The 26,806-nt window shown below is 36.5% G+C and overlaps 1 protein-coding gene across 3 annotated transcripts in view; it reads right to left on the bottom strand.

Moving 5' to 3' along the window:
• Positions 1-26,806, bottom strand: part of ABHD18 (abhydrolase domain containing 18) — a 53,082-nt gene that overhangs the window by 11,116 nt on the left and 15,160 nt on the right. The window contains exons 5-11 of one of the 3 annotated variants that reach the window (XM_036079420.2): positions 23,376-23,476; positions 15,906-15,984; positions 15,717-15,801; positions 13,961-13,988; positions 6,413-6,551; positions 4,266-4,355; positions 3,498-3,599 (exon numbers count right to left, since the gene is read on the bottom strand). In XM_036079420.2, coding sequence (XP_035935313.2) covers positions 3,498-3,599; positions 4,266-4,355; positions 6,413-6,551; positions 13,961-13,988; positions 15,717-15,801; positions 15,906-15,984; positions 23,376-23,476 — 624 coding nt within the window. Of the gene's footprint in view, positions 1-3,497; positions 3,600-4,265; positions 4,356-6,412; positions 6,552-13,960; positions 13,989-15,292; positions 15,366-15,716; positions 15,802-15,905; positions 15,985-23,375; positions 23,477-26,806 lie in introns of those variants that run through there. The other 2 variants (XM_078069225.1, XM_078069226.1) reach the window with 2 other exon arrangements.

Below are 26,806 nucleotides of genomic sequence, written 5' to 3'. Positions count from 1 at the left end.
ATGATATTAAGGTATGTTCCCTCTATCCCTACATGGCAGAAAGTTTTTATCAAGAAAGAATGCTGTATTTTGCCAAATGCTTTTTCTACACTGAGAGGATCATACGGTTCTTTTTCTTTATTTTATTAATATACTGTATCACATTGATTGATTTGCAGATGTTGAACCACACTTGCAGCCGAGGAATAAATCCCACTTGGTCATGGTGAATAATCCTTTTAATGTACTGCGGGATCCTATTGGCTAGTACCTTGATGAGAATTTTTGCATCCATGTTCATTAGGGATATTGGTTTGTAATTCTTCTTTTTGATGGGTCTTTGTCTGGTTTTGGGATGAAGGTAATGCTGGCCTCATAAAATGAGTTTGGAAGTTTTCCTTCCATTTTTATTTTCTGGAACAGTTTCAGAAGAATAGGTATTAATTCTTCTTTAAATGTTTGGTAGAATTCTCTTGGGAAGCCATCTGGCCCTGGGCTCTTGTTTGTTGAGAGATTTTTGATGACTGCTTCAATTTCCTTACTGGTTATGGGTCTGTTCAGGTTTTCTATTTCTTCCTGGTTCAGTTTTATACATCTCTAGAAATGCATCCATTTCTTCCAGATTGCCTAATCTTTTGGCATATAATTGCTCATAATATGTTGCCTAATCTTTTGGCATATAGTTGCTCATAATATGTTCTTATAATTGTTTCTATTTCTTTGGTGTTGGTTATGATCTCTCCCCTTTCATTCATGATTTTATTTATTTGGGTCCTTTCTCTTTTCTTTTTGATAAGTCTGGCCAGGAGTTTATCAATCTTATTAATTCTTTCAAAGAACCAGCTCCTAGTTTCATTGATTTTTTCTACTGTTCTTTTGGTTTCTATTTCATTGATTTCTGCTCTAATCTTTATTAATTCTCTTCTCCTGCTGGGTTTAGGCTTTATTTGCTATTCTTTTTCCAGCTCCTTTAGGTATAAGGTTAGGTTGTATATTTGAGATCTTTCTTGTTTCTTGAGAAAGGCTTGTATTGCTATATACTTCCCTCTTAGGACTGCCTTTGCTGCATCCCAAAGGTTTTGAACAGATGTGTTTTCATTTTCATTTGTTTCCATGAATTTTTTAAATTCTTCTTTAATTTCCTGGTTAACCCATTCATTCTTACTAGGACGTTCTTTAGCCTCCATGTATTTGAGTTCTTTCCAAATTTCCTCTTATGAGTGAGTTCCAGTTTCAAAGCACTGTGGCCTGAAAATATGCAGGGAATGATCCCAATCTTTTGGTACCAGATGAGACCTGATTTGTGATCCAGTATGTGATCTATTCTGGAGAATGTTCTATGGGCACTAGAGAAGAATGTGTATTCCGTTGCTTTGGGGTGGAAGGCTCTGAATGTATCTGTGAAGTCCATCTGGCCCAGTGTGTCATTCAAAGCCCTTGTTTCCTTGTTGAGTTTCTGATCTGTCCATTGCAGTGAGTGGGGTGTTAAAAGTCCCCTATTATTATTGTAGTATTATTGATGTGTGTCTTTGATTTTGTTATTAATTGGCTTATGTAATAGGCTGTTCCCATGTTAGGGGCATAAATATTTACAATTGTTAGCTCTTCTTGTTGGATAGACCCTTTAATTATGATACAGTGTCCTTCCTCATCTCTTGTTACAGTCTTTGGTTTAAAATCTAGTTTGTCTGAAAGAAGGATTGGCACCCTAGCTTTCCTTTGATGTCCATTAGCATGATAAATGGTTTTCCACCCCCTCACTTTAAATCTGGAGGTGTCTTTGGGTCTAAAATGAGTCTCTTGCAGACTGCATATTGATGGGTCTTGCTTTTTTTAATCCAATCTGATAGCCTGTGTCTTTTGATTGGGGCATTTAGCCCATTTACATTCAGAGTAACTACTGAAAGATAGGAATTTAGTGCCATTGTTATACCTGTAAAGTCACTGTTTCTATATATTATCTCTGTTCCTTTCTGGTCTGTGTTACTTTTGGGCTCTCTCTTCATTTAAAGGATCCCTTTTAATATTTCTTGTAGGGCTGGTTTGGTGATCACCATTCTTTTAGTTTCTGTTTGTCCTGGAAGCTTTTTCACTCCTATTCTGAATGACATCCTAGCTGGATAAAGTATTCTTGGCTGTATATTTTTCTCATTTAGCACCCTGAATACATCATGCCCGTCCTTTCTGGCCTGCCAGTTCTCTGTGGATAGGTCTTGCCTTTGTAGGTTACAGACCTCTTACCCCGAGCTGCTTTCAGGATTTTCTCTTTGTCTCTGAGATTTGCAAGTTTCACTATTATATGTTGGGGTGTTGACCTATTTTTATTGATAATAGGTGTTGACCTATTTTTATTGATTTTGAGGGGGTTCTCTCCGCCTCCTAGGTTTTGATGCCCGTTTCCTTCCCCAAATTGGGGAAGTTCTCCACTATAATTTGCTCCAATATATCTTCTGCACTCCCTCCTCTCTCTTTCCTCTTCTGGGATCCCAATTATTCTAAAATTGTTTCACTTTATGGTATCACTTATGTCTCAAATTCTCCCTTCATGATCCAGTAGTTTATCTTTTTCTCAGCTTCTTTATTCTCCATCGTTTGGTCTTATATATCACTAATTCTGTCTTCTGCCTCATTTATCCTAGCAGTTAGAGCCTCCATTTTTTACTGCATCTCATTAACAGCCTTTTTTTATTTTGACTTGATTAGATTTTAGTTCTTTTAGTTCTCCAGAAAGGGATCCTCTAGTGTTTTTTCAAGCCCAGCTAGTATCTTTGTAATCGTTATTCTGAACTCTATTTCTGACATCTTACTTATATCTATACTGATTAGGTCCCTGGCAGTCAGTACTGCCTCTTGTTCTCTTTTTTGAGGTGAGTTTTTCCATCTTGTCATTCTTGCAGAAAGTGGTTGCTTTTCTATTTGTAGAATTGCAGCTATTCTTTTCTTAGATCTCCAGTTGAGTTCATAGGTGTTCAAAATGATTTGATAGGTATGTAGCTGAATTCCTGGGACCAGACAAAACTAAGGTCTCCTACTCCCCTGCCATCCTGGACTATCTGGGTGGTCACTTTCTTTCTTTCTTTTTTTTTAATCTTTTAAAAAATTATTTATTCACTTTTAACGATTTTATTTATTTATTTGAGAGAGAGAAAGAGAGAGTGAGAGTGCACAAGCAGGGGGAGCGGCAGAGGCAGAGGGAGAAGCAGGCTCCCTGATGAGCAGAGAGCCCGACGCGGGGCTCAATCCCAGGACCCCAGGATCATGACCTGAGTCAAAGGCAGACACTTAACTGACTGAGCCACCCAGGTACCCCTCGGTGGTCAATTTCTATTCAATTGGTATGAGCCATACATTTGCATTGCATGATTTTTTGTATCTATGTTTTATTTTAAAATGAAGAATCTTAAAAACTAAAAAGTACGACTGCTTTTTAACAAATTTGTGATTCTTTTTAAAAATTTGAATCATTAAACACAATCAACTTTTCCCCCCAATGTTATGCAGAGATTAAAAATACTTACTCCACAGTATTCAAGCATGTGAATAATTTCTTCTTCATAAACTGTCTGTGTATAATACTGCTTTTCTAGCTCCCTCCAATTAATCGACTTACTTAGCACACCCTGAAATAACAAACTATGTTAAGATCAAATCACTCCATAAAACATTTTGTCCAATAATTTTAATTTTAATTATTAGTGTGCAGAAAAGAGTAAACATAGCAGGCTTGAAACTTCCTATCTTTAGAAAGCCCTGCTTGCAATGTTGGCCCTTGATTAGAATCTGGGAACTTGACTAATAAACAGTTCCTAACTCCAATATACAACTTTCTAAATGACAAGGTGGGTCACTGTGCCCAAACTGCTTGTACAATGTAGTTTCTGCTGAATATGTACCTTCCATCTGGAATTTTCATACATGTGAGACAGAGGGTGCCTAAATGATTGACCCCTGATAAGCCTGGGCTGCCAGGCTCAACTCAGTTTCACTGATGGACATTTCACACATACTATCACAACCCATTGCTGGACGAATTAAACACATCCTGTGAGATTCCAATGGAAGGTTGTGCCTGATTTCCTCTGGATTTTGCCCTATGTGCCTTTTCCCTTTGCTGATTTTGTATTGTATCCTTTTGATATCATAAGTCTTAGTCATGAATCAGACTATATGGTAAGTCCTGTGATACCTTCTAGAGAATCAGCAAACCTGGAGGTGGTTTTGGGAACCCCCAAAACTACTTTAATTATATATATAGCTATCTAAATATTAATTGCAATTAAAATTACCGTAGTGAAGACCCCAGATGCTGTGGACCAAGACAGACATGGAATCAATGGCATGGGCTTAGGCCAGTTGGATACTGCTAAGGAAGCCATCTGCAATATGTTTAACAGTCAGTTAGAGAGCTTCTGTTTAAATTTCTATTCATTAAAATGAAAAGTATTTGATATTAAGAAGTAGTCTGGGTAGTAATTGCTGAGATAAGATATGAACATAAAATCTCTAAATACTTGGGGCATCTGGCTGGCTCAGTCAGTAGAACACAGGACTCTTGACCTCGGGGTTGTAAGTTCGAGCCCCACGTTGGGTATAGAGATTACTTAAAAATATAATCTTAAAAAAAAAAAATCTCTAAATACTCCTGAGAATGTCTAGTAGCCTTCTGAAACTCCCCAAATCACAAATTCAATGACATATAACTTCCCCCTTAGAAAATAATTAAAGTACGTTGGAGAATTTTAAGTAATCTCAAGACCCTTCATAGAGAACTACTTTCTACTGGATAAATATAGAGCAAACAGGCTGAAATGTAGATGCTGGGCAGCAGGCTGATCATATTCATTACCTAAATGACTTGCTCAGATACAGCAAAATCACAACTATAAAACCTCAGACCTTTGGGGCTGACTTTGAAAAATGCCAAGAATTTGGTGAACTACAAACAGATTATATAAGTGATATAAAGTAATGTAATGTGTGTGTTTAGAAAAGGGAAGTTATTTTTGGTTAGCGGAATGAGAGAAGGCTTCATGAACTGGCTGTCTTTCAGGGGAAATGAAAGATGAGATCTTGTCTTCCATTTAAAGAAGACAGTATGATCAAAGGCAAGATGGTGAAAAAGTGCAAAGGCAGGTAGGAAAACGGCCAATATACTTTAGTTTGGCTGGTCAATAGGGCATATGTAGCCAATGGGGTGGGAGAGATAGTTAGGTCTGGAAAGACTGGACAGTATCAGATTAGAGGTCCCTTTTGCTCTGTATATAATGGGGAATTAACAAAGAGGTCTGAGTAAAGGAGCAGCACTGTCAAAGAAGTGATTCAAGGAAGCTAAAATGATAGCAGTTTATAGGACTGATCAGAGCAGGTAAGACCTGAGGTGGGGAAACCAGTATAGGAAGTAATTCAGGTGAAAGTTATAAGACCCCAATCTAGGTCATAAAAATAGAAACACTACTAGGTAGGAAAAGAAATCCTTTCCACCCTTCAAGTTCACGGTGTAATAATTTTTTCGAATTTTAATCAGTTTTTGAACTTAATTTTATAATTCAAATGACTTACAAAAAACTTGTTGTTTCTTTCGAAATGTCCTCAGTGGCTAATATGTCCAGATAACAAACTAGAGCATATTTACGAGCCCTTACTGAACCAACTGCTTCATGGAGAGAACAAACTGCTAAAAAAGTAATCACAGTGCAGTGAAATAAGCACTAAGGAGAGATGAAGTACAGTCTGGGGTTAGGCTGGGAGTCAGGAAGAGCTCCTCATAGGAAGTAAGCTCTGGATTGGAACCAGGAGGGCAAACTGCTATTTTGGCTAGGAATGAGAGGGCCCGTGAGGGATGCTAGCACCCAGCATAGCTAGAGCCCAGTGCAATAGCAAGCCTTTGGCAGGTTTTAAGTAGGAGAGAACACAGATGAGATTTAGGAAAATCACTCTAGTTATGGTGTGGAGAAAAACTTAGAAGAAGATTAATGAGAGAAAAGACGAGACAGAGAAACCAATTAGGAGTCTGTTTTAGTACACTCTAGAAGACAAAGTAAAATAGGTTGGTGACCCTGGGGATAGAGATAAGAGATAAATGAAAAGTATTTTCCAAATTCGTTATCTTCACCAATTTAACAGCATATTTATACTTGAGATGTGAAAAGTTAAGTTTTATAAAAATCAACTTTTTCTTTTTTTAAAATCAACTTTTAATAAAATATTAAATCCAATATCTGAGCTATAGCTGTGAAATAAGTAGTACAATCAATGTCTACATAAATCATACCAAAAAAATCATTATAATTGGAACAAAAGTTTGAAACCTGTTTCTGCTTTTGCCAAAACTAAAATTAATTCCACACCTAAAGTAAAATTTTAAAATAACTACATTCTCTAGATTTTATGAACATAATCACAATTAAATATCACTTGAAATTAAAAGGCTTACATGTCCTCCCATGGATATTCCGGTCATTCCTAGAGGTCCATAACCCTCTCTCTCTAGCCAGTGCAAGAGAGCTGCAGATTCTAAAACAAGAGCTCCTCCCATCACAAAAAGGTCAGACACGTTTTTTAAGCTGGACCTTCTAGCCTCACAAGACAAAAGAGAAAATTATTTATGTATTTACATTTTAACATATGCAAATTTACAACAGGCAGCCAGACTTCATGTTTTTCTTTTAAAGGACGAGTTAGCTAAGTAAAAGAATGGAATAAATTGATGGAATTAAAGTGCTAACATTATTCTACAATTAATTAAAACTTATTTTTAAAAGCTATATATGCTCTTTATTGAATCTTTATTGAATTTCAATTATTTAACTATTTTGAAGCCCAGGAAATAATATTTATTTGATAGCACTTAAAAAAACTGTTAATGGGGCGCCTGGGTGGCTCAGTCATTAAGCGTCTGCCTTCCGCTCCAGTCGTGGTCCCAGGGTTCTAGGACCGAGCTCCGCGTCAGGTTCCCTGTTTGGCGGGAAGCCTGCTTCTCCCTCTCCCACTCCCCCTGCTTGTGTTCCCTCTCTCGCTGTGCCTCTCTGTCAAATAAATAAATAAAAAGTCTTAAAAAAAAAAACTGTTAAAAAAAAACAATTCATACTTGTCCCTCCTATTATTACAATAGAACTTAAAGCATAAGATTTTTAAAAAAGCAATGTAAAAGAATTTAACCTAATACTCATGTATTTCTAAAATCTTAAATATGTTGCTTATTTCCACAAAATACACAATTTATGAATATAATCAACCAGAAAATTTTTTTTTAATTGTAGTATAATTAACATACATCATATTAGTTTCAGATATACACACACACACACACACACACACACACATTACTCAGTGCTCACCATGGTAATTGTAGTCCCCATCTGTCACTATATAATGTTATTACAATATTCTTGACTATGTTCCCCGTGCTGTACTTTTCAAATCCATGACTTATTTATTTTATAATTAAAAGTTGGTTGGAAAAGTAATTTTTTATAAAAATACATGTTTTGATTAACTTAAAGACCAATTCAACTAGAATTTCCTGTCTTTAGAAATTAATTTTACATATAAATACATTTCCTTAGAAGTACTTAAATGATTTTTTTTGAGGGGGGGCACCTGGGTGGCTCAGTCGTTGGGCATCTGCCTTCAGCTCAGCTCATGATCCCAGGGTCCTGGGATCGAGCCCCGCATCAGGCTCCCTGCTCCGCGGGAAGCCTGCTTCTCCCTCTCCCACTCCCCCTGCTTGTGTTCCCTCTCTCGCTGTGTCTCTCTCTGTCAAATAAATAAAAAATCTTTAAAAAAAAAATAAAAACAAACAAACAAACAAATAAATAGAAATCAAAAGCTAGAAATGATTAAACTCAGTGAGGAAGGGATGTCAAAAGCTGAGATAGGCCAAAAGCTAGGCCTCATGCAGCAAACAGCCAAGTTGTGAATGCAAAGGAAAAGTTCTTGAAGGAAATTAAAAGTACTACTCCAGTAAACCCACAAAATAGAAAGCAAAATAGTCTTCTTGCCGATGCAGAGAAAGTTTTACTGGTCTGGATAGAAAATCGAAACAGCCATAACATTCCCTTAAGCCAAAGCCTATTCCAGAGGAAGGCCCTACCTCTCTTCAATTCTATGAAGACTGAGGAGGTGAGGAAGCTGCAGAAGAACAGTTTGAAGCTAAAAGAGGTTGCTTCGGGTGCCTGCATGGCTCAGTTGGTTAAGCTGCTGCCTTTGGTTCAGGTCATGATCCCAGGGTCCTGGGATCAAGTCCTGCATCTGGCTCCCTGCTCTGTGGGGAGTCTGCTTCTCCCTCTTCCTCTACCTGTCACTCCCCCTGCCTGTGCGTGCTCTCTCTCTCTGTCAAATAAATAAATAAAATCTTAAAAAAAAAAAGAGGTTGCTTCATGAGGTTTAAGAAAGGAAGGCATCAGAGCACCTGGGTGGCTCCGCTGGTTAAGCGACCAACTTTTGATTTCAGCTCAGGTCATGATCGCAGGGTCCCTAGATTAAGCCTCACTTCAGCCTACACACTCAGTGGGGAGTCTACTTGAGATTCTCTCCCTCTCCCTCTGTTCCTTCCCCCACTCTCGCACACTCTCCATAAAATAAATCATAAAGAAAAGAAAAGAAAAGAAAAGAAAAGGAAAGAAAAGAAAAGAAAAGAAAGGAAGCCATCTCCATAACATAAAAGTGCAAACTGAAGCAATAAGTGCTGATGTGGAAGCTATAGCCAAGTTATCCAGAAGATCTAGCTAAGATAATTAATGAGGGGGGCTACACTAAATAACAGATTTTCTTTTTTTTTTTAATTTTATTTATTTTATTTGAGAGAGAGAGAGCATGCGAGTGGAGGGAGGGGCAGAGGGAGAGGGAGGAGAGAATCCTCAAGCAGACTCCCCACAGCGCGCGGAGCCTGACGCAGGGCTCGATCCCATGACCCTGAGATCATGACCTGAGCCAAAATCAGAAGTCAGAAGCTTAACCAACTGAGCCACCAAATCCAACAATAGATTTTCTTTCTTTCTTTCTTTTTTTAAAGATTTTATTTATTCATTTGACAGAGAGAGAGAGAGAGGGAGGGAGATTGAGCACAAGCAGGGGGAGCAGCAGAGGGAGAGGGAGAAGGAGGCTCCCCGCTGAGCAGGGAGGCAGATGTGGGGCTCAATCCCAGGACCCTGGGAACACGACCCAAACAGAAGGCAGATGCCCAACTGACCAAGCCACCCAGACGCCCTTCAACAACAAATTTTCAATGTTGAAAAACAGCATTCTGTCGGAAGAAGATGCCATCCAGGGCTTTCATAGCTAGAGAGGAGATGTCAATGCCTGGCTTCAAAGCTTCAAAGGAGGGGCTGACTCTCTCGTTAGGGGCTAATGCAGCTGGTGTCTTTTAAGTTGAAGCCAGGACTCATTTACCATTTCAAAAATCCTAGAGCTCTTAAGAATTATCCTAAATCTACTATGCTTCCTTCTATAAATGGAACAAAGCTTAGATGACAGTGCATCTGTTGACAACATGGTAACAGAATATTTTAAGCCCACTGTTGAGACCTACTTGCTCAGAAAAAAAGATTCCTTCCAAAACATGACTGCACTGCATTGACTATGCACTTGATTACCCAAGAGCTCTGATGGGGATGTACAACAAGATTAATATTTTCAGGCCTGCTAACACAACATCCATTCTACAGTCCATGGGTAAAGGAATAATTTTGACTTTCAAGTCTTATTATTTAAGAACTGCATTTCATAAGGCTATAGCTACCATAGATAGTGACTCCTCTGATGGATCTGGGCAAAGCCAATTGAAAATTTTCTGGAAAGGGGTCACCATTCTAGATGCCAGTAAGATCACTTGTGATTCACAGGAAGAGGTCAAAATATCAACATTCACAGGAGTTTGGAAGAATTTGATTCCAACCCTCACGGATGACTTTGACTTTCAGTGGAGTAAGTAACGGCAGATGTGGTAGAAATAGCAAAGGAACTAGAATTAGAAGTAAAGCCTGAGGATGAGACTGAATTGTTGCAATCTCATGATAAACCTTTTAATGGATGAGGAATTGCTTCTTATGGATGAGCAAAGAAAATGCTTTCTTGAGATGGAATCTAAACTTGGTGAAGATGCTGTGAAAATTGCTGAATGACAACAAAGGATTTAGAATATTACATAAACTTAGTTGATAAATCAGTGGCAGGGTTTGAGAGGATGGACTCCAATTTTGAAAGTTCTACTGTGGGTAAAATGCTATGAAACAGCATCACATGCTTCAGAGAAATTGTGAAAGGAAGAGTAAATTGATGTGGCAAACTTCATTATTGTTTTAAGAAATTACCACAGCCACCCAACCTTCAGTAACCACCACCCTGATCAGTCAGCAGCCATAAACACTGAGGCAAGACCCTCCACCAGCAAAGATTATGCCTTGCTGAAAGCTCTGATAATGGTTAGCATTTTTTAGCAATAAAGCTTATTTTATTTTATTGTAGTTGATACACAATGTTACATTAGTTTCAGGTGTACAATATAGTGAGTTGACAAGTCTATATGTTATACCATGCACACCACAAGTATAGCTACCATCTGTCACCATATAGCGCTATTACAATACCACTGACTATATTCCCTATGCTGTACCTTTTATTCCTGTGACTTATTCATTCCATAACTGGGAGTCATAAAATATATTTTTTTAAAGATCCATTTATTTATTTTAGTGAGAGAGAGATGGGGGGCAGCAGGAGATGGAGAGCAGCAGACTCCCTACTGAGCAGGGAGCCCTGATACAGGGCTTGATCCACAACCCTGAGATCATGACCCAAGCCAAAATCAAGAGTCGGATGCTCAATGACTGAGCCACACAGGTGCCCCACCAATAAAATATTTTTAAATAAAGGTATGTACACTGTTTTTTTAGACATAATGCTATTGCACACTTAACAGACTACAGTATAGTGTAAACATAATTTTTATATGCACTGGAAACCAAAAAATTCATTTAAGTTGCTTTATTGCAATATTCCCTTTATTACGGTGGTCTGCAACTGAACCCACAATATCTCCAAGGTATGCCTGTATAGTGATAAAAAATACTACTATCTTATTACTGAAGTGTCCAAATTAGAGTCTATTTTCAAAATTTAGTTCATATAAAGACATACATGATTGGCTTCTGGATGAAACCTTGTCAAGGTGTACAAAAATTCATTTTATCAATGGTTGTTTATTATATGTATATGTAGCGTGATTATGCACAAACAACTAGGTGTCATAAGAATGCCAAGTTGTGAAAAACAGAATTCTCACCCCCAAAGAGCTTATATCCACTGTTCTACCACATCCTCTCAGAGCTCTAAGTTCCATAAGGCAGAATTTATGGAAAATCTGTCAAAACAGATCATACATGTACTTCCTCATAAAAGAGCCCATGTATCCTTATATTTTATCATCATTCCAATTTTCTATTTATTATCACATAATTCCACTGATTATTTATTTTGGCCTGGTATGGAAGTTTGAATTCTCAGGTACACCTCAGTTTGCTCTTTTATCTAAAAGTTACCGATGTGGGGTTCTGGGACAGTAGTTATTTATAACAGTGGACCCAGTTTCAAAATGTTTAAGCACTGAAAATAGGCATAAGATGCCTTTTAAAAAGAAATAAAAAATAACTTTATTATTTAAATTGCAAGCCATTTCTTACAATGAATTACTTGAAAAAAATCAAATATTATATTTCTTGGATATATGATATGTGATAGAATATTTTATAAACACGATTCTCACATCAATTCTGTATGGAAGAAATTATATAGTATTTCCACTTTATAAATGAGGTAGGTAACAGATACTTAGATCAAGGTCATACAATTATTAAATGGCAAGTTACGATTGCAACCTATGTCTGTGTGACTCCAAAGTCAAAGACTTTCCATTAAACCCATGCTGCCTCTAACTACAACTCAATAAACTCTTTTGGGTTTTTTTTTTTTTAAAGATTTTATTTATTTATTTGAGAGAGAGAGCACATGAGAGGGGGGAGGGTCAGAGGGAGAAGCAGACTCCCTGCCGAGCAGGGAGCCCGATGTGGGACTCAATCCAGGGACTCCAGGATCATGACCTGAGCCGAAGGCAGTCGCTTAACCAACTGAGCCACCCAGGTGCCCCTCTCTTTTGGGTTTTTAAGCACCAATAAACAGGGTAAAAATGACATGCCTAGTTCTGAATTCAGAACTTGGTTCCAGGGTAAGAATTCTTTTTTTTTAAAGATTTTATTTACTTATTTGTGTGAGAGAGAGCACAAGCACAAGCAGCAGGCAGAGGGAAAAGCAGGCAGAGGGAGAAACAGGCTCCCTGCCAAGTAAGGAGCCCGATGTAGGACTCAATCCCAGGACCCTGGGATCATGACCTGAGCCAAAGGCAGATGCTTAACCGACTGAGCCACCCAGGCATCCCCAGAGTAAGAATTCTTTAACTTTTAGCTTGGACATTAATTTTCACATTTCACAAAGTTTATTCTTTTATATATGTGTGTGTGTGTGTATAACTTATACATATATATGTATGTGTATATATATATATATATATATATATTTTTTTTTTTTTTTTAAAGTAGGCTCCAAGCCCAGCATGGAGCCCAATGCAGGGCTTGAACTCGAACTCAGAACCCTGAGATCAAGACTTGAGCTGAGATCAGGATTCAGACACTTAACAGACTAAGCCACCCAGGCGCCCCTCACTAAGTTTATTCTAAACTATCCTTCATAGGATATAGGTTTGCTTCCAATGTACCCCACTTTCATCTATATCTCTTCCATGTCATGACCACATAGAACATGTGACTTCTAAATCTACCTCTCCAGAACTTTCCAACTCCCTACTTAACTTCACCTGCAGATCTAACAGACATCACTAATTTAACACGTGCAAGTCAGAACTTTTGATTTCTAACCAACAATATTCATAATTTATCAATAAGTCTTATTTCAACTTCTAAATTATATCTCAAATCCATTAGAACTTCTTTCCATTTCCACTGCCACTATCTTAAAGTTGTTTTTTCCCTGCATTATTGCAATAGCTTCCTATTTAATTTTTCTGCTGCTTCTCTTGTCCCAGTAAGCCAAAATGAGCCTTTAAAAGCACAAATCAGATCATTCCTCTGCTTAAATTCTTCCAAAGATTTCCAACTGCATTGACAGTAAAATTCAAAGCACATGGCTCTTCATAAATCTGCCCTTGCCCTCATTTCTGACCTCATCTTATACTTATATCAGGTTTTTCATTTATTCGTCCTCTGAGGCTTCCTCCAGGTCTTCACCTTGGTGGCTCCTTCCCATTATGTCATGTCCTCATATCTAATACTTTTCCAACTCTGCACTTACCCTCTATTATTCTTTACTTGATTTCCCTGCTTTATTTTCTTCATGGCATTGGTAAATATCCAAAATCATCTTACTTATTTTGACCTATCTCCCATCCTTGAATATAAGCTCTATGACAGTAAGGACCTTGTCTTTTTGTTGCTATCTTCCCAGTGTCTTAGATCAAACATTTATTCAATGAATCAAAACCAAACACAATATATAGATTATGGAAATGCAAAAAAATCACCTTCAAAGTTCATCATTTTGAAAGACCAAAAAGAGATTATCTTTAGATTACCCACACCATAAATTGTAAGAATAAAGAGTGGTGTTTAATTTTACGAAGTAAATGTACTTTAAGAAGGAAAATGTTTTAACATTTCTTCAGTTACCATTTTACAAATAAAACATATCTTCCATCAGTCTATTAAAAATTTCTTATTTATCTCTTTATCAAACATTTTAAGTGAAAAAGCTTAAAATAAAAATAAGTCAACATTCCTACTACAGTTTTATAACAGAATTTTTTCCCCAAATAACATCTGCTTGTTAAATTTAGAAATGATTAACTGAAGACTAACAAAAATTTTTAATTTAATTTGGTATAAAGACTACAAAAGTGAAGGTGATACATACTTACATTTGGTCCTTGGGCTTCCTGCAGCCATTTAAAAATGTGGGTCAAAGAGAAAGTTTTAAAATAATTAAATATAGTCTGTGTCTCAAAACACATCAACTTAAGCAAAATAGTTACATTTGAACACAATTTGATACTGAAATAACTATTTTCTAGTTATCTCAAATATGCTGTTGAGTTCTCAGTTTTTCAACTTGATTATTTTTCTTTTTTCTTTTTAAAAACAGCTTTATTGATATCACATACCATACAATGCACCCATTTTAAGGGTACAGTTTAATATGTTTAGTATATCCCCAGGGTTGTACAATCTTCAACTTAATTTTGTAAATGAAGTTTTTTTTTTCATTTTTATATGTTGATTATAGAAAATCTAGAAAATACAGAAAAGCATATTAGAAGAAAAACTACTTCATCTACAGACAACCATATTAATATTTTGGTGTAGTTCCAGTATTTTTTCCTTATGCAGTTTTTTTTAATGGATTTTCTGTTTTTAGGTTTTTCTGTCATACCACAGAGTTTTGTTTCCTATTTTTGCACTGTACTTTTCATAAATTACTGTAAACTTTTTAATAATAACTAACCATTAAAATTTACTGCATGTTTGTTATTTACCAGGCACCATTCTAGACAGTATTAAGTACTTAATACTAGGAATAACTTCAGAGATTATTCCCATTTATCAACAAAAAAATTGAAGTTAAAAGGTTAAGTAACACATCTGAGGTCGTACAGATACTAAAGTGGTAGAGCAAAAAACATAACCAACTGCATAATATTCTAATATTATGAGCCACAATTTACTCAACTCTTTTTCTATTATTAGACACTTAAGCTATTCCTAATGTCTTAGTATCATAAAGCTATATAAATATCTTTTTTGTTTTCTATCACTTTCTCTTTTCTTAGTTTTTTTTTTTTTTTAAGAGATGGGGGCAGGGCAGAGGGAGAGGGAGAGAGAGAATCCTAAGCAGGCTCCACGCCCAGCGCCTAAGCCCAATGCAGGGCTCAATCTTACAACCGTGAGATCATGACCTGAGCCGAAATCCAGTCGTCCACTTAACTGACTGAGCCACCCAGGCGCTGCTCTTTTCTTAGTATTTTATCCTTAGAATAAATTTCCAAGAATCAAAATCAAAGTCAAGGGACATAAAATTTTTTAAGGCTCCTGTTACAGATGGTAAAAATGCTTTCCCAGAGGATTAAACTGGTTTTCACAGCCATTAATAATAAGAATGCCTATTTTTTTTTTTTACAATAGCCTCACAACTATTGTGTTTTATTTTTTAAATCTTTGGTAATGTTGCTTTAACTTTACATTTCTCTTATTACCAGCAACGTTGAACATTTCTTTATATCTGTGCATCACTTTCGTTTCTTCTTCTGGGAATAGTCTGACGTCATCTTGAAAGTTAAGTTAAGTACTGTTCTAAACCTCAACTGATGACTTAAATGTAAATGCATTTAAAACATGAGGGTTTCCTTAATAGCAAACATTTGACTTAATATTAAAATCCAGCATAAGTTTTATAAGAAAAAGAAGTACAATTTATCTTTATTATACAGTAGAACCATAATCCCTACATTGGTTTTTTAAAGGCATGAAACAATTTTTCACTCTTGCTTCTTAAATATTTTCTGAACTGACAACTAAATTTAACTGGTTTAGAAAAGCTGGTTACTATCTATCATTCCTTTTGATGACTAAATCCATTAATCAATAAATGAAAGATTTCTAGGTATCACAAAAGGATATAATAAGGGTTTTCTAACAACAAAGAAGCCATTCGGGCTTCTTTAATCATAGGACGAGCCATTAGTGTTCGTCGTCTCCAGTAATGCTAAGGAAAGAAAAGATGGCATACTTAAAGAATATAATAACCACATCTGTGTTACACAATTATGTTAACAAATTAGGGATTAAGGCATTATAATAGAGTCTTACATGATCTCCTGTTCCAGCAAGATGAATGCATACAGGTTTATATTTGCTGTTCCATTCTTTAGGAACAATAAGTTGGAACCTATTTAAAATAAAAAAGATCTGTGAAATTCTCTTTAAAAGGTTTTTAACTCAAACTTTCAAATTTGTAAAAGTTACATAATTAAATTATTTGGGAGAAAAGATCATTCAGAATTTTGACATTCAAATTATGATTAATTAATGTTTGCACAAAGGCAACTAAGATATTATAAATTTGCTTTGTGTTAGCATATTAAAACATTCAGTACAATATAAACATAGAATTTATTGTCATCATTTTTACCTTGTTCAATACCACAACTTTATAAATGCATAATGAAATATTCTTATTTTGCCGAGATATTAATATATATGAGTAAGTCTTAGAAAAAAAAAAAAACTCTTTAGATAGCTCTGCTTCTTCTCGTTGTAGGAATAATGCTTAGTTGTACAAGCTGTTGATGTATCAATAAAATAGTTTGTTATCAATTCTGTTTTTCAATTTGGAGTGTAAAAGCAATCCACGGCAGAAAAAAACAGTTTTCTCTATTTGTCATCTTCTTACTGTAGTATTTCGCCTTTCATTTAAATTTTTTTCCTATAGAAATTATTTTTTAATTGTGATAAAATACATATAACATAAAATTTTCCATTTTAACCTTTTTTAAGTTGTATGGTTCAGTGGCATTAAGTACATTTACGTTGTGCAACAATCAACACCATTCATCTTCAGAACTTTATCTTCCCAAACTGATTTACTTGTCTTTTTAATTTCCCTAGCAGTAGATATTTTAGAATTATTATCATAGTATAATACTACACTCAGTCAGCTCAAGGTTTGACCTTAGGTAGCTGCATTCTCAGGCAACATAAACCTCAATTCTGAAATTATTTTGCTTGGACAGGGGACAATATCACTAGTTATCTGTTATCAATAAATTATTTAATACAGAACATAAACAAGTACATTTAGAAGGGTTCAATGGTTATTTCTGTTTTGTGCTCATGGCAACTAACTCTTAATTTTTATTCTCATAAAACTAGCAATGTTAACCACTCTGCTTTGTTTTCCATTCTCAGAACTATCCTGCTTCTTGATATTTTGATGATTTGTGGGAAATGAAAACATTTAAAAATGTTTTCCATAGAATGCTGGGTATCGCTGCTATTTTTTCTTCCTTCTGTCCCATAGCAGTGCATACAGAGGCTTCATTATGGAGAATAGCTTTAAATTAATAGAAATCTTTTATTACAGTAATAATGACCACTCATTTAGTAGAGGCTCATTAATTAGTCTGTCTGCTCTTATTATAGTATCTTCTCACAGAGTATCTTCCAGTGCCCCATGATAAATGGGTATAGTTCATGTGAGCTTCTTTGCTAGAGCTGATTGGGTCTGGAGTAGGCCAAATTAGGGCAATAAGATTTGTTCTTTTGGTAATCTGGAAGTAAGACAGACTCTAGATTCTGTTGAGCTTTTGGACATGAAAGCTTTGCAGAGGTGTGGTAGCTATTTTTTGTCAGTTGCATGAGAAACAGAGAAAGCTAACCTACCCACAGAGAAATGACATAGGTCATAAAGCAGAGATAAGAGACCATGAAGCATGCAGGAAAGGGAGGTAGGGGAAGTATCTATATAGATCTTAATGGTTTCCCATTTTCAGCTTCTAAAATCTCTCTTTTTAAAAAATAAGATAAACATATATTATTAGTTTAAGGTGTGTAACATAATGATTTGATATATGTATATATTGTGAAATGATCACCACAATAAGTTTATTTAACATCCATCACCACACATAGCTACAAAATTCTTTTTTCTTGTGATGATAACTTTTTTAAGATCTACTCTCATATGATCTCACTGATATGTGGAATTTAAGAAACAAGGCAGAGGATCATAGGGGAAGAAAGGAAAAAATGAAACAAGACGAAACCAGAGAGGGAGACAAACCATAAGAGACTCTTATTAATCTTAAGAAACAGAGGGTTGCTGGAGGGGAGGGGGGTAGGGGGATGGGGTAACAGGGTGATGGACATTGGGGAAGGTACGTGTTGTAATGAGTACTGGGTATTATACAAGATTGCTGAATCACAGACCTGTACGCCTGAAACAATACATTATATATTAATTAATTGAATTTAAATTAAAAAAAGAAAAAAATATATATAAAATAAAATGAAATAAAAAAAAGATCTACTCTCATAGCAATTTTCAAATATACAGTATTTAAATTAACTATAGTCACCATGCTGTTATTACATCCTCAAGACTTATCTATTTTATAACTGGAAGTTTGTACCTTTTGACCACTTTCACCCATTTCACCCCCCCCCCACCTCCAACTCTGGCAACTAACCAGTCTGTTCTCTGTATCTATGAGTTCAAGGTTGTTGTTGTTTTAGATTCTACATATAAGTGAGATCATATGGTATTCATCTTTCTCTGTCTGACTTATTTCACTTAGCATAATGGTCTCAAGGTCCATCCATGTCATTGCAAATGGGAGAATTTCCTTCTTTTTTTTTGTCTGGATGATACTGTACTCTCTCTCTATATATCACTTCTTTATCCTTTTATCCATTGATGGACACTAAGGTTGTTTCCATGCTTTAGCTATCATAAATAATGCTGCAATGAACATAGGAGTACAGGTATCTTCCCAAGTTAACGTTCTTGTATCCTTCAAATAAATATCCAGAAGTTGAATGGCTGGATCATATGGTTGTTCTACTTTAAATTTTTTGAGGAACTTCCATACTGTTTCCCATAGTGGCTACAGCAATTTACATTCCCACCAACAGTACTCAAGGGTTCCCTTTTCTCCACATCCTCACCAACACTTGTTATCTTGTCTTTTAATAATAGCCATTCTAACAGGTGTGAGGTAATATCGCCTTGTGGTTTTGCTTCTGGTATTTGGTATTTTGGGGTCTGTTTTTATGCCACACCATTTTCTTGATGGTTAGTGATGTTGAGCACCTTTTCAGGCATCTGTTGACCATATTTATGTCTTCTTTGGAAAATGTCTATTCAGTTCCTCTGCCCATTTTTTTTTTTTAAAGATTTTATTTATTTATTTGACAGAGAAAGACACAGCAAGAGAGGGAACACAAGCAGGGGGAGTGGGAGAGGGAGAAGCAGGCTTTCCACTGAGCAGGGAGCCCGATGCAGGGCTCGTTCCAGGACCCCAGGATCATGACCTGAGCCAAAGGCAGACGCTTAACGACTGAGCCACCCAGGCGCCCCAAGTTGTATGAGTTTTTAAATATATTGGCTTATCCGGTCCTGGGATCGAGCCCCACGTCAGGCTCCCTGCTCACTGGAGAGCCTGCTTCTCCCTCTCTCTCTCTGCCTCCTGCTCTGCCTACTTGTGCTTTCTCTCTGTGTCAAATAAAGAAAATCTTTTAAAAAAAATTAAAAAATATATATTTTAATATTAACCCCTTATCAGATATAGGATTTGCCAATATTTTCTCCCATTTCACAGGCCACCTTTTCTTTTTTTTTTTTTTTTTTTAAAGATTTTATTTATTTATTTGAGAGAGAGAATGAGACAGAGAGAGAGAGCATGAGAGATGGGAGGATCAGAGGGAGAAGCAGACTCCCCGCTGAGCAGGGAGTCCGATGCGGGACTCGATCCCGGGACTCCAGGATCATGACCTGAGCCGAAGGCAGTCGCTTAACCAACTGAGCCACCCAGGCGCCCCTGCAGGCCACCTTTTCATTTTGTTGGTCTCCTTCACTGTGCAGAAGCTTTTTAGTTTGATGTCGTCCCAAGTTGTTTATTTTTGCTTTTGTTGCCTTTGCTTTGGTGTCAGATCCAAAAAATCAACTCCAAGACTGATGTCAAGGAGGTAACCACCCATATTTTCTTCTAGGAGTTTTATAGTTTCAGCATTATGTTCAAGTCTTTACTCCATTTTGAGTTAATTTTCGTTTGGTGCAAGGTATTGGTCCAGTTTCATTCTTTTGCATGTGGCTGTCCAGTCTTTCTAATACCATTTATTGAAGAGATTCTACCCATTGTACATTCTTGGTTCTTCTGTCATAAATTAATTGACCATATATGGTGGGTTTATTTCTGGGCCCTCTATTCTGTTTCATTGATCAATGTGTCTGTTTTTATGCCAATACCATATTCTTTTGACTACTATGGCTTTGTAGTATAATAGTTTGAAGTCAGGGAGTGTGATGCCTCCAGATTTGTTCTTTTTACTCAAGACTGCTTTGGCTAGTCAGGTTTTCTTGTGATTCCATACAAAATTTAAGATCATTTCTTATATTTCTTTGAAAAATACCATTGGAATTTTGATAGAGATTGCATCGCATCTGCAGATTGCAAAGGTATGGACTTTTTAACAATATTAATTCTTCCAATCCATGAGCATGGAATATCTTTCCATTTATTTGTGTCATCTTCAGTTTCTTTCATCAGTGTCTTCTAGTTTGCAGTGTACAATTTATTCTTGGTTAAATTTATTCCTAGGTATTTTATTCTTCTTGATGCAACTGTATATAGGATTGTTTTCTAATTTTTCTGATGGCTTGTTATTAGTGTATAGAAATGCAACTGATTTTTGTATATTGCATTTGTATCCTACAACTTTACTGAACTTGTTTATTAGTTCTAGCAGGTTTTTGTCATCTGTAAACAGAGACAGTTTTATTTCTTCCTTTCTGATTTGGATGCCTTTCTTTTTCTTGCCTAATTGCTCTGGCTAGGACTTCCAATATTCTGTTGAATAAAAGTGGTAACAGTTTGCATAGTTGTCTTGTTCCTGATATTAGAGGAAAAGATTTTAATTTTTCGCCATTTAGTATGATGTTAACTATGAGCTTGTTAATATACAGTCTTTATTATATTGACATATGTTCCTTCTATAAAAGTTTGTTGAGAGTTTTTATCATAAATGGATGTTGAATTTTGTCAAATGCTTTTCCTATTTCCATTGAGATCAACATATGAGTTTTATCCTTCATTTTGTCTATGTGGTATGCCACAGTGATTGATTTGCAGATGTTGAACCATCTTTGTATCCCTGGGATAAATCCCACTTAATCATAGTATATGATCCTTTTTGTGTATTGTTGAATTTGGATTGCTAGTATTTTGTTGGGGATTTTTACATCTATGTTCAGTAGGAATACTGGCTTGTAATTTTCTTTTCTTATGGCTTCCTTGTCTGGTTTTGGTATCAAAGTTAACGTTGGCCTTGTAAAATGAATTTAGAAGGTTCCCTCCTCTTCAATTTTTTTGAAGAGTTTGAGAAGGATTATTATTAATTCTTCTTTAAATATTTGGCAGAATTCACCAATGTAGTCATCTGGTCTTTGACTTGTCTTTTTTGGGAAATTTTTGATTCCTGATTAAATCTCCTTATGGGTAATTGGTCTGTTCAGATTTTATATTCTTCATATTAAGTCTTGGTAGGTTGCACATTTCTAGAAATTTAACCATTTCTCCTAGGTTATCCAACTGATTGGTGTATAATTATTCACAGTGGTCTCTTATGATTTTTTCTATTTATGTGATATCAACTGTAATGGCTCCTCTTTCATTTCTAATTTTACTTGAGACCTCTCTCTTTATTTCTTGGTAGCCTAGCTAAAAGTTTGTTTATTTTGTTTATCTTTTCAAAAACACAGCTCTTAGTTTCATTGATCTTTTCTATTATCTTTATAGTCACTATTTAATTTATTTCATCTCTGATCCATACTAATTCCTTCCTTCTACTAACTTTGGGCTTAGTTTGTTCTTTTTTTAGTTCCTGGTGTAAACTTAGGTTGTTTATTTTTATAAAAGATCTTTCTTTTTTTTTAATGTAGGCGTTTATCACTATGAACCTCCCTCTTAGAACTGCTTTTGCTGTACTCCATAAATTTGGGTATGTTGTATATCCATTATCATTTATCCCAAGGTGTTTTTGATTTCTCTTTTGATTTCTTCTTTGACCCACTGGTGTTTCAATAGCATGCTGTTTAATCTATACATATTTGTTAGTTTTCCAGTTTTCTTCTTGTTTCTAGTTTCATACCAATGTGGTTGGAAAAGATGCTAGATATGATTTCAATTTCTTAAATTTGGGGTGCCTGGGTGGCTCAGTCATTAAGCATCTGCCTTCGGCTCAGGTCATGATCCCGGGGTCCTGGGATCGAGCCCCGCATCGGGCTCCCTGCTCCGCGGGAGGCCTGCTTCTCCCTCTCCCACTCCCCCTGCTTGTGCTCCCTCTCTCGCTGTGTCTCTCTCTGTCAAATAAATAAATAAAATCTTAAAAAAAAAATTTCTTAAATTTATTAAGATTTGTTTTGTGACTAATATATGATCTCTCCTGGTGAATGCTCCCTGTGCATTTTAAAAGATGCTGTTGGATACAGTGTTTTGTGAATGTCTGTTAAGTCCATCTGGTCTAATGGATAGTTTGAGTTCAATGTTTTCTTACTGATTTTCTGTATGGATTATCTATCCATTGTTGCAAGTTAAGTATCAAAGCTTCCTATTGTTATTGTATTGCTGCCTTCAAGTTTGTTAAATTTTTTTTAATATATTTAGTTCCTATGTTGGGTGCATAAATATTTACAAATGTTATATCCTCTCATTAGATTGATCCTTTTATCATTATATAATGACCTTCCTTGTTCCTTACCAATCTTTGTCTTAAAGTCTATTTTGTACGGTAAAATATAGCTACCTCTACTTCCTTTTCATTTTCATTTGCATGGAATATCTTTTTCCATCCCTTCACTTTCAGTCTGTGTATGTCCTTACATCTGAAGTGAGTCTCTCTTTAGCAGAGAGAGAGAGAGAGAGTAAGCAAGCTCAGCGTGTTACATACTTACGTAAGTATTCTCTACACCCAACGTGGGGCTCAAACTCACAACCTTGAGAATAAGAGTCCCATGCTCTTCCAACTGAGCCAGCCAGGTGCCCCTGAAGTGAGTGTCTTATAGGCAGCATATAGTTGGGTCCTGCTTTTTAATCCAGTCAGCCATTCAAAGTCTTTTGATTAGAGATTTTAGTTGATTTACATTTAAAGTGGTTATTGATAGATATGAATTTACTATTGCCATTTTGTTTATTGTTTTCTGATTGTTTTATTATCCTTTTGTTCCTTCTTTCTGTCTCTTTGTGATTTCATGACTTTCTCTAAGGTACACTTAGATTTATTTCTTTTTTGTTTATCCAGTAGGTTTTAGCTTTGTGGTTCTATCAGGCTTATATAAATCATTTTATATTTATAAATCTATTTTAAGGTGATAACAACTTAAGTTTGAATACATACTATAAAGCTCTGTATTTTTATTCTGCCCCAACCCACGTTTAATGGGAGTAATGCCAAATAATGATTGTAATTAATACTAGCAATTCAAAATAACATTGCATTGATTTTATTATAATTATAAATAAAAAAATAACTTACTACTTTAATTTTCTGATTAAAAATTCTTACCTTGCAATAACAGATTCAATTGGCATTATATCAGGCACATAGTGGGCCATGGGGGAAACAAAGTGCCCATCTAGGATCTTACAGTCTGATTGCTCTTCAATCTAAAAGAAAAGCAAAACCAAAATGTATACATGTAGACTAAGATATCTTGGTCTATCATACATGTTTTCCTATAAAAAAAGCTCTAGTCAATTAAAAACCTTTTTTCACTGATGACTACATATTCTTTTGCCCCAATCAGCTTTCTTTCTTTCTTTCTTTTTTTAGATTTATTTATTTTAGAGAGAGAGTGAGCAAGCTCAGCAGGTAGGGGCAGAGGGAGAGAGTCTCAAGCAGACTTCATGTTGAGTGCAGAGTCCAACATGGGACTTCATCTCACAACCCTGGGATCATGACTGAGCCCAAACCAAGAGTCTGACACTTAACTGGCTGTGCCACCCAGGTGCCCCCCATTCCCAGTCAGCTTTCTAAAGACATGGCTTTTATACACATTTCTTTTCCTTTTACATCCTTTACTACAGGCCAGTTGGAAAAGTAAACTATAGGGTACCTGAGTGGCTCAGTCGGGTAAGCATCTGCCTTTGGCTCAGGTCATGATCCCAGGGGCCTGCTCTGCAGGGAGTCTGCTTTTCCCTCTGCCCCTCCCCCCACTTGTTCTCTCTCTCTCTCTCTCAAATAAATAAATAAAATTTAAAAAAAAAAGGAAAAGTAGGGGCACCTGGGTGGCTCAGTTGTTAAGCGTCTGCCTTCAGCTCAGGTCATGATCCCAGGGTCCTGAGATCGAGCCCCACATTGGGCTCCCTGCTCAGTGGGAAGCTTGCTTCTCCCTCTCCCACTCCCCCTGCTTGTGTTCTCTCTCTCTCTCTGTCAAATAAATAAATAAAATCTTTAAAAAAAAAAAAAGGAAAAGTAAACTATAAATAAACCTCATTTGTACAACAGCATGAAATAAGTCAAAATAAAATACTAGTTATTTATTTTAAGAACTTAAAAATATAAAATAACCGTAAGAACAATTTACAAAGAAACTGTAAAAATAATTTACCGAAATCAAATAAGGGTTGACTTGATATTAAGTATATTAGAATGGCTCATTTTAAGAAATCCATTGACGTGATGAGTCATGTAAACACATTAAATAGGGAGAAATATATATTTACATACATAGCAAAGGCATTTGCTCATATTTAAAGATTTTATTTATTTATTTGACAGAGAGAGACACAGCGAGAGAGAGAACACAAGCAGGGGCAGAGGGAGAGGGAGAAGCAGGCCTCCCACAGAGCAGGGAGCCCGATGCGGGGCTCGATCCCAGGACACTGGGATCATGACCTGAGCCGAAGGCAGACGCTTAACGGCTGAGCCACCCAGGCGCCCCGGCATTTGCTAATATTTAACACCTAAACCTTCCCCTCCTCAAATAGTTCTTTTTTTTTTTTAAGATTTATTTATTTATTTGAGAGAGAGAGAGAGCATGAGCGTAAGGAGGGGCAGAAGGAAAGCATCTCAAATAGACTCCTGCTGAGCATGGAGCCTGACACAGGGCTTGATCCCACCACCCATGAAATCATGACCCAAGCCAAAACCAAGAGTCAGACGCTTAACCGACAGAGCCACCCAGTGCCCCTCAAACAGTTATTTTTGTTTATGTATTATTTTTTTAAAAGATTTTATTTATTTATTTATATGAGCGGGGGGAGGGGCAGAGGGAGAAGCAGAAACCCTATTGAGCAGGGAGCCCCACACAGGGCTCAATTCCAGGACCCTGGGATCATGACCTGAGCTGAAGGTGGGAGCTTAACGACTGAGCCACCCAGGGGCCCCAGCCAAGTTATTTTTTTTTTTTTCAGATTTTATTTATTTATTTGACAGAGAGAGAGATAGCGAGAGTGGGAACACAAAGAGGGGGAGTGGGAGAGGGAGACGTGGGCTTCCCGCGGAGCAGGGAGCCCAATGCAGGGCTCCATCCCAGGACCCTGGGATCATGACCTGAGCCGAAGGCAGACGTTTAACGACTGAGCCACCCAGGCGCCCCGCCAAGTTATTTTTTTTAAATAAAAAATCTTTATCAGGTCAGTAGTCAAAATTAAATTAGCAGTAAACACCACATATTTTCATTAAAATTGGAAACAAAAAACTATATCTGTAGATACTATATATATCCAGCTCATTTTAAAACACAAATTCTAGCCAGTAGTGTCAATATCTTATATTAAATAATCCACATTTTTTTTTTTTAAAGATTTTATTTATTTATTTAAGAGAGAGAGAGAGAGAACACAAGCAGGGGGAGCTGCAGGCAGAGGGAGAGGGAGATGCAGGCTCCCCACCAAGCCCCAGGACCCTGAGATCATGACCTGAGCCGAAGGCAGACACTTAACCGACTGAGCCAGTCAGGCGCCCCTCCACATTTTTTTTTTTTTGCAAATGACTTAAATGCTACTTTATCATAAAGTAAGTTTTTTTTTGTTTTTTGTTTTTAAAGATTTTATTTATTTATTTGACAGAGAGAGCATAAGCAGGCGGAGCAGCAGAGGGAGAGGGAGAAGCTGGCTCTCTGCTGAGCTGGGAGGCCATGCGGGGCTCAGTCCCAGGACCCTGGGATCATGACCTGAGCTGAAGGCAGACGCTTAACAACTGAGCCACGCAGGCGCCCCTGGCAAATTATTTTCAATTCTTTAATTGTTCTTATTAGCCTATCTTTTTTTTCTCCAGTTTTTTTTAAGTTTCCAAGTTTTAATTTAAATTCTAGCTAGTTAACATGCAGCGCAACACTAGTTTCAGATGTAGAATTTAGTGATTCATCATTCAACATACAACACCCAGTGCTTATCACAGGAAGTGCCCTCCTTACTACCCATCACCTGTTTCACCGATTCCTCCATCTGCCTCCCCTCTGGTACCATCAACTTGTTCTCTATAGTTAAGAGTCTGTTTCTTTGCCTCCCTCTCTTTTTTTCCCCTTTGTTCATTTGTTTTGTTTCTTAAATTCCACATGAGTGAAATCGTACGGTATTTGTCTTTCTCACTGACTTATTTTGCTTAGCATAATACTCTCTAGCTCCATCCATGTTGTTGCAAATGGCAAGATTTCATTCTTTTTTATGGTTGAATAATATTCCATGATATATATTCCATGATGTATATTTATATCCCCCACATCTTCTTTATCCATTCATCGGTCAATGGACACTTGGGCTGTTTCCACAATTTGGCCATTGTTTATAATGCTTATCAGCCTATCTTTTATTTGTACTAAATCTTGCTGTTTTGATCATGCTGCAGCTTTATAATACCTATTGGTAAATGACTGAACTAGGTTTTACTTAACACTCTTCTTTTTTAGGTATTCCTGATCTGTTCATACTCTCATGGTTCTTCCCAAAATACCTTCAGGATCCTTTTATAGACTTTAGTTCTAAACTGAATAT

This window comes from Halichoerus grypus, chromosome 3 (genome assembly GCF_964656455.1).
Source record: "Halichoerus grypus chromosome 3, mHalGry1.hap1.1, whole genome shotgun sequence".
Taxonomy (NCBI): Eukaryota; Metazoa; Chordata; class Mammalia; order Carnivora; family Phocidae; genus Halichoerus; species Halichoerus grypus.
The sequence above is the reverse complement of the archived record's forward strand: the minus strand, read 5'-3'. Positions and strand labels throughout refer to the sequence as shown.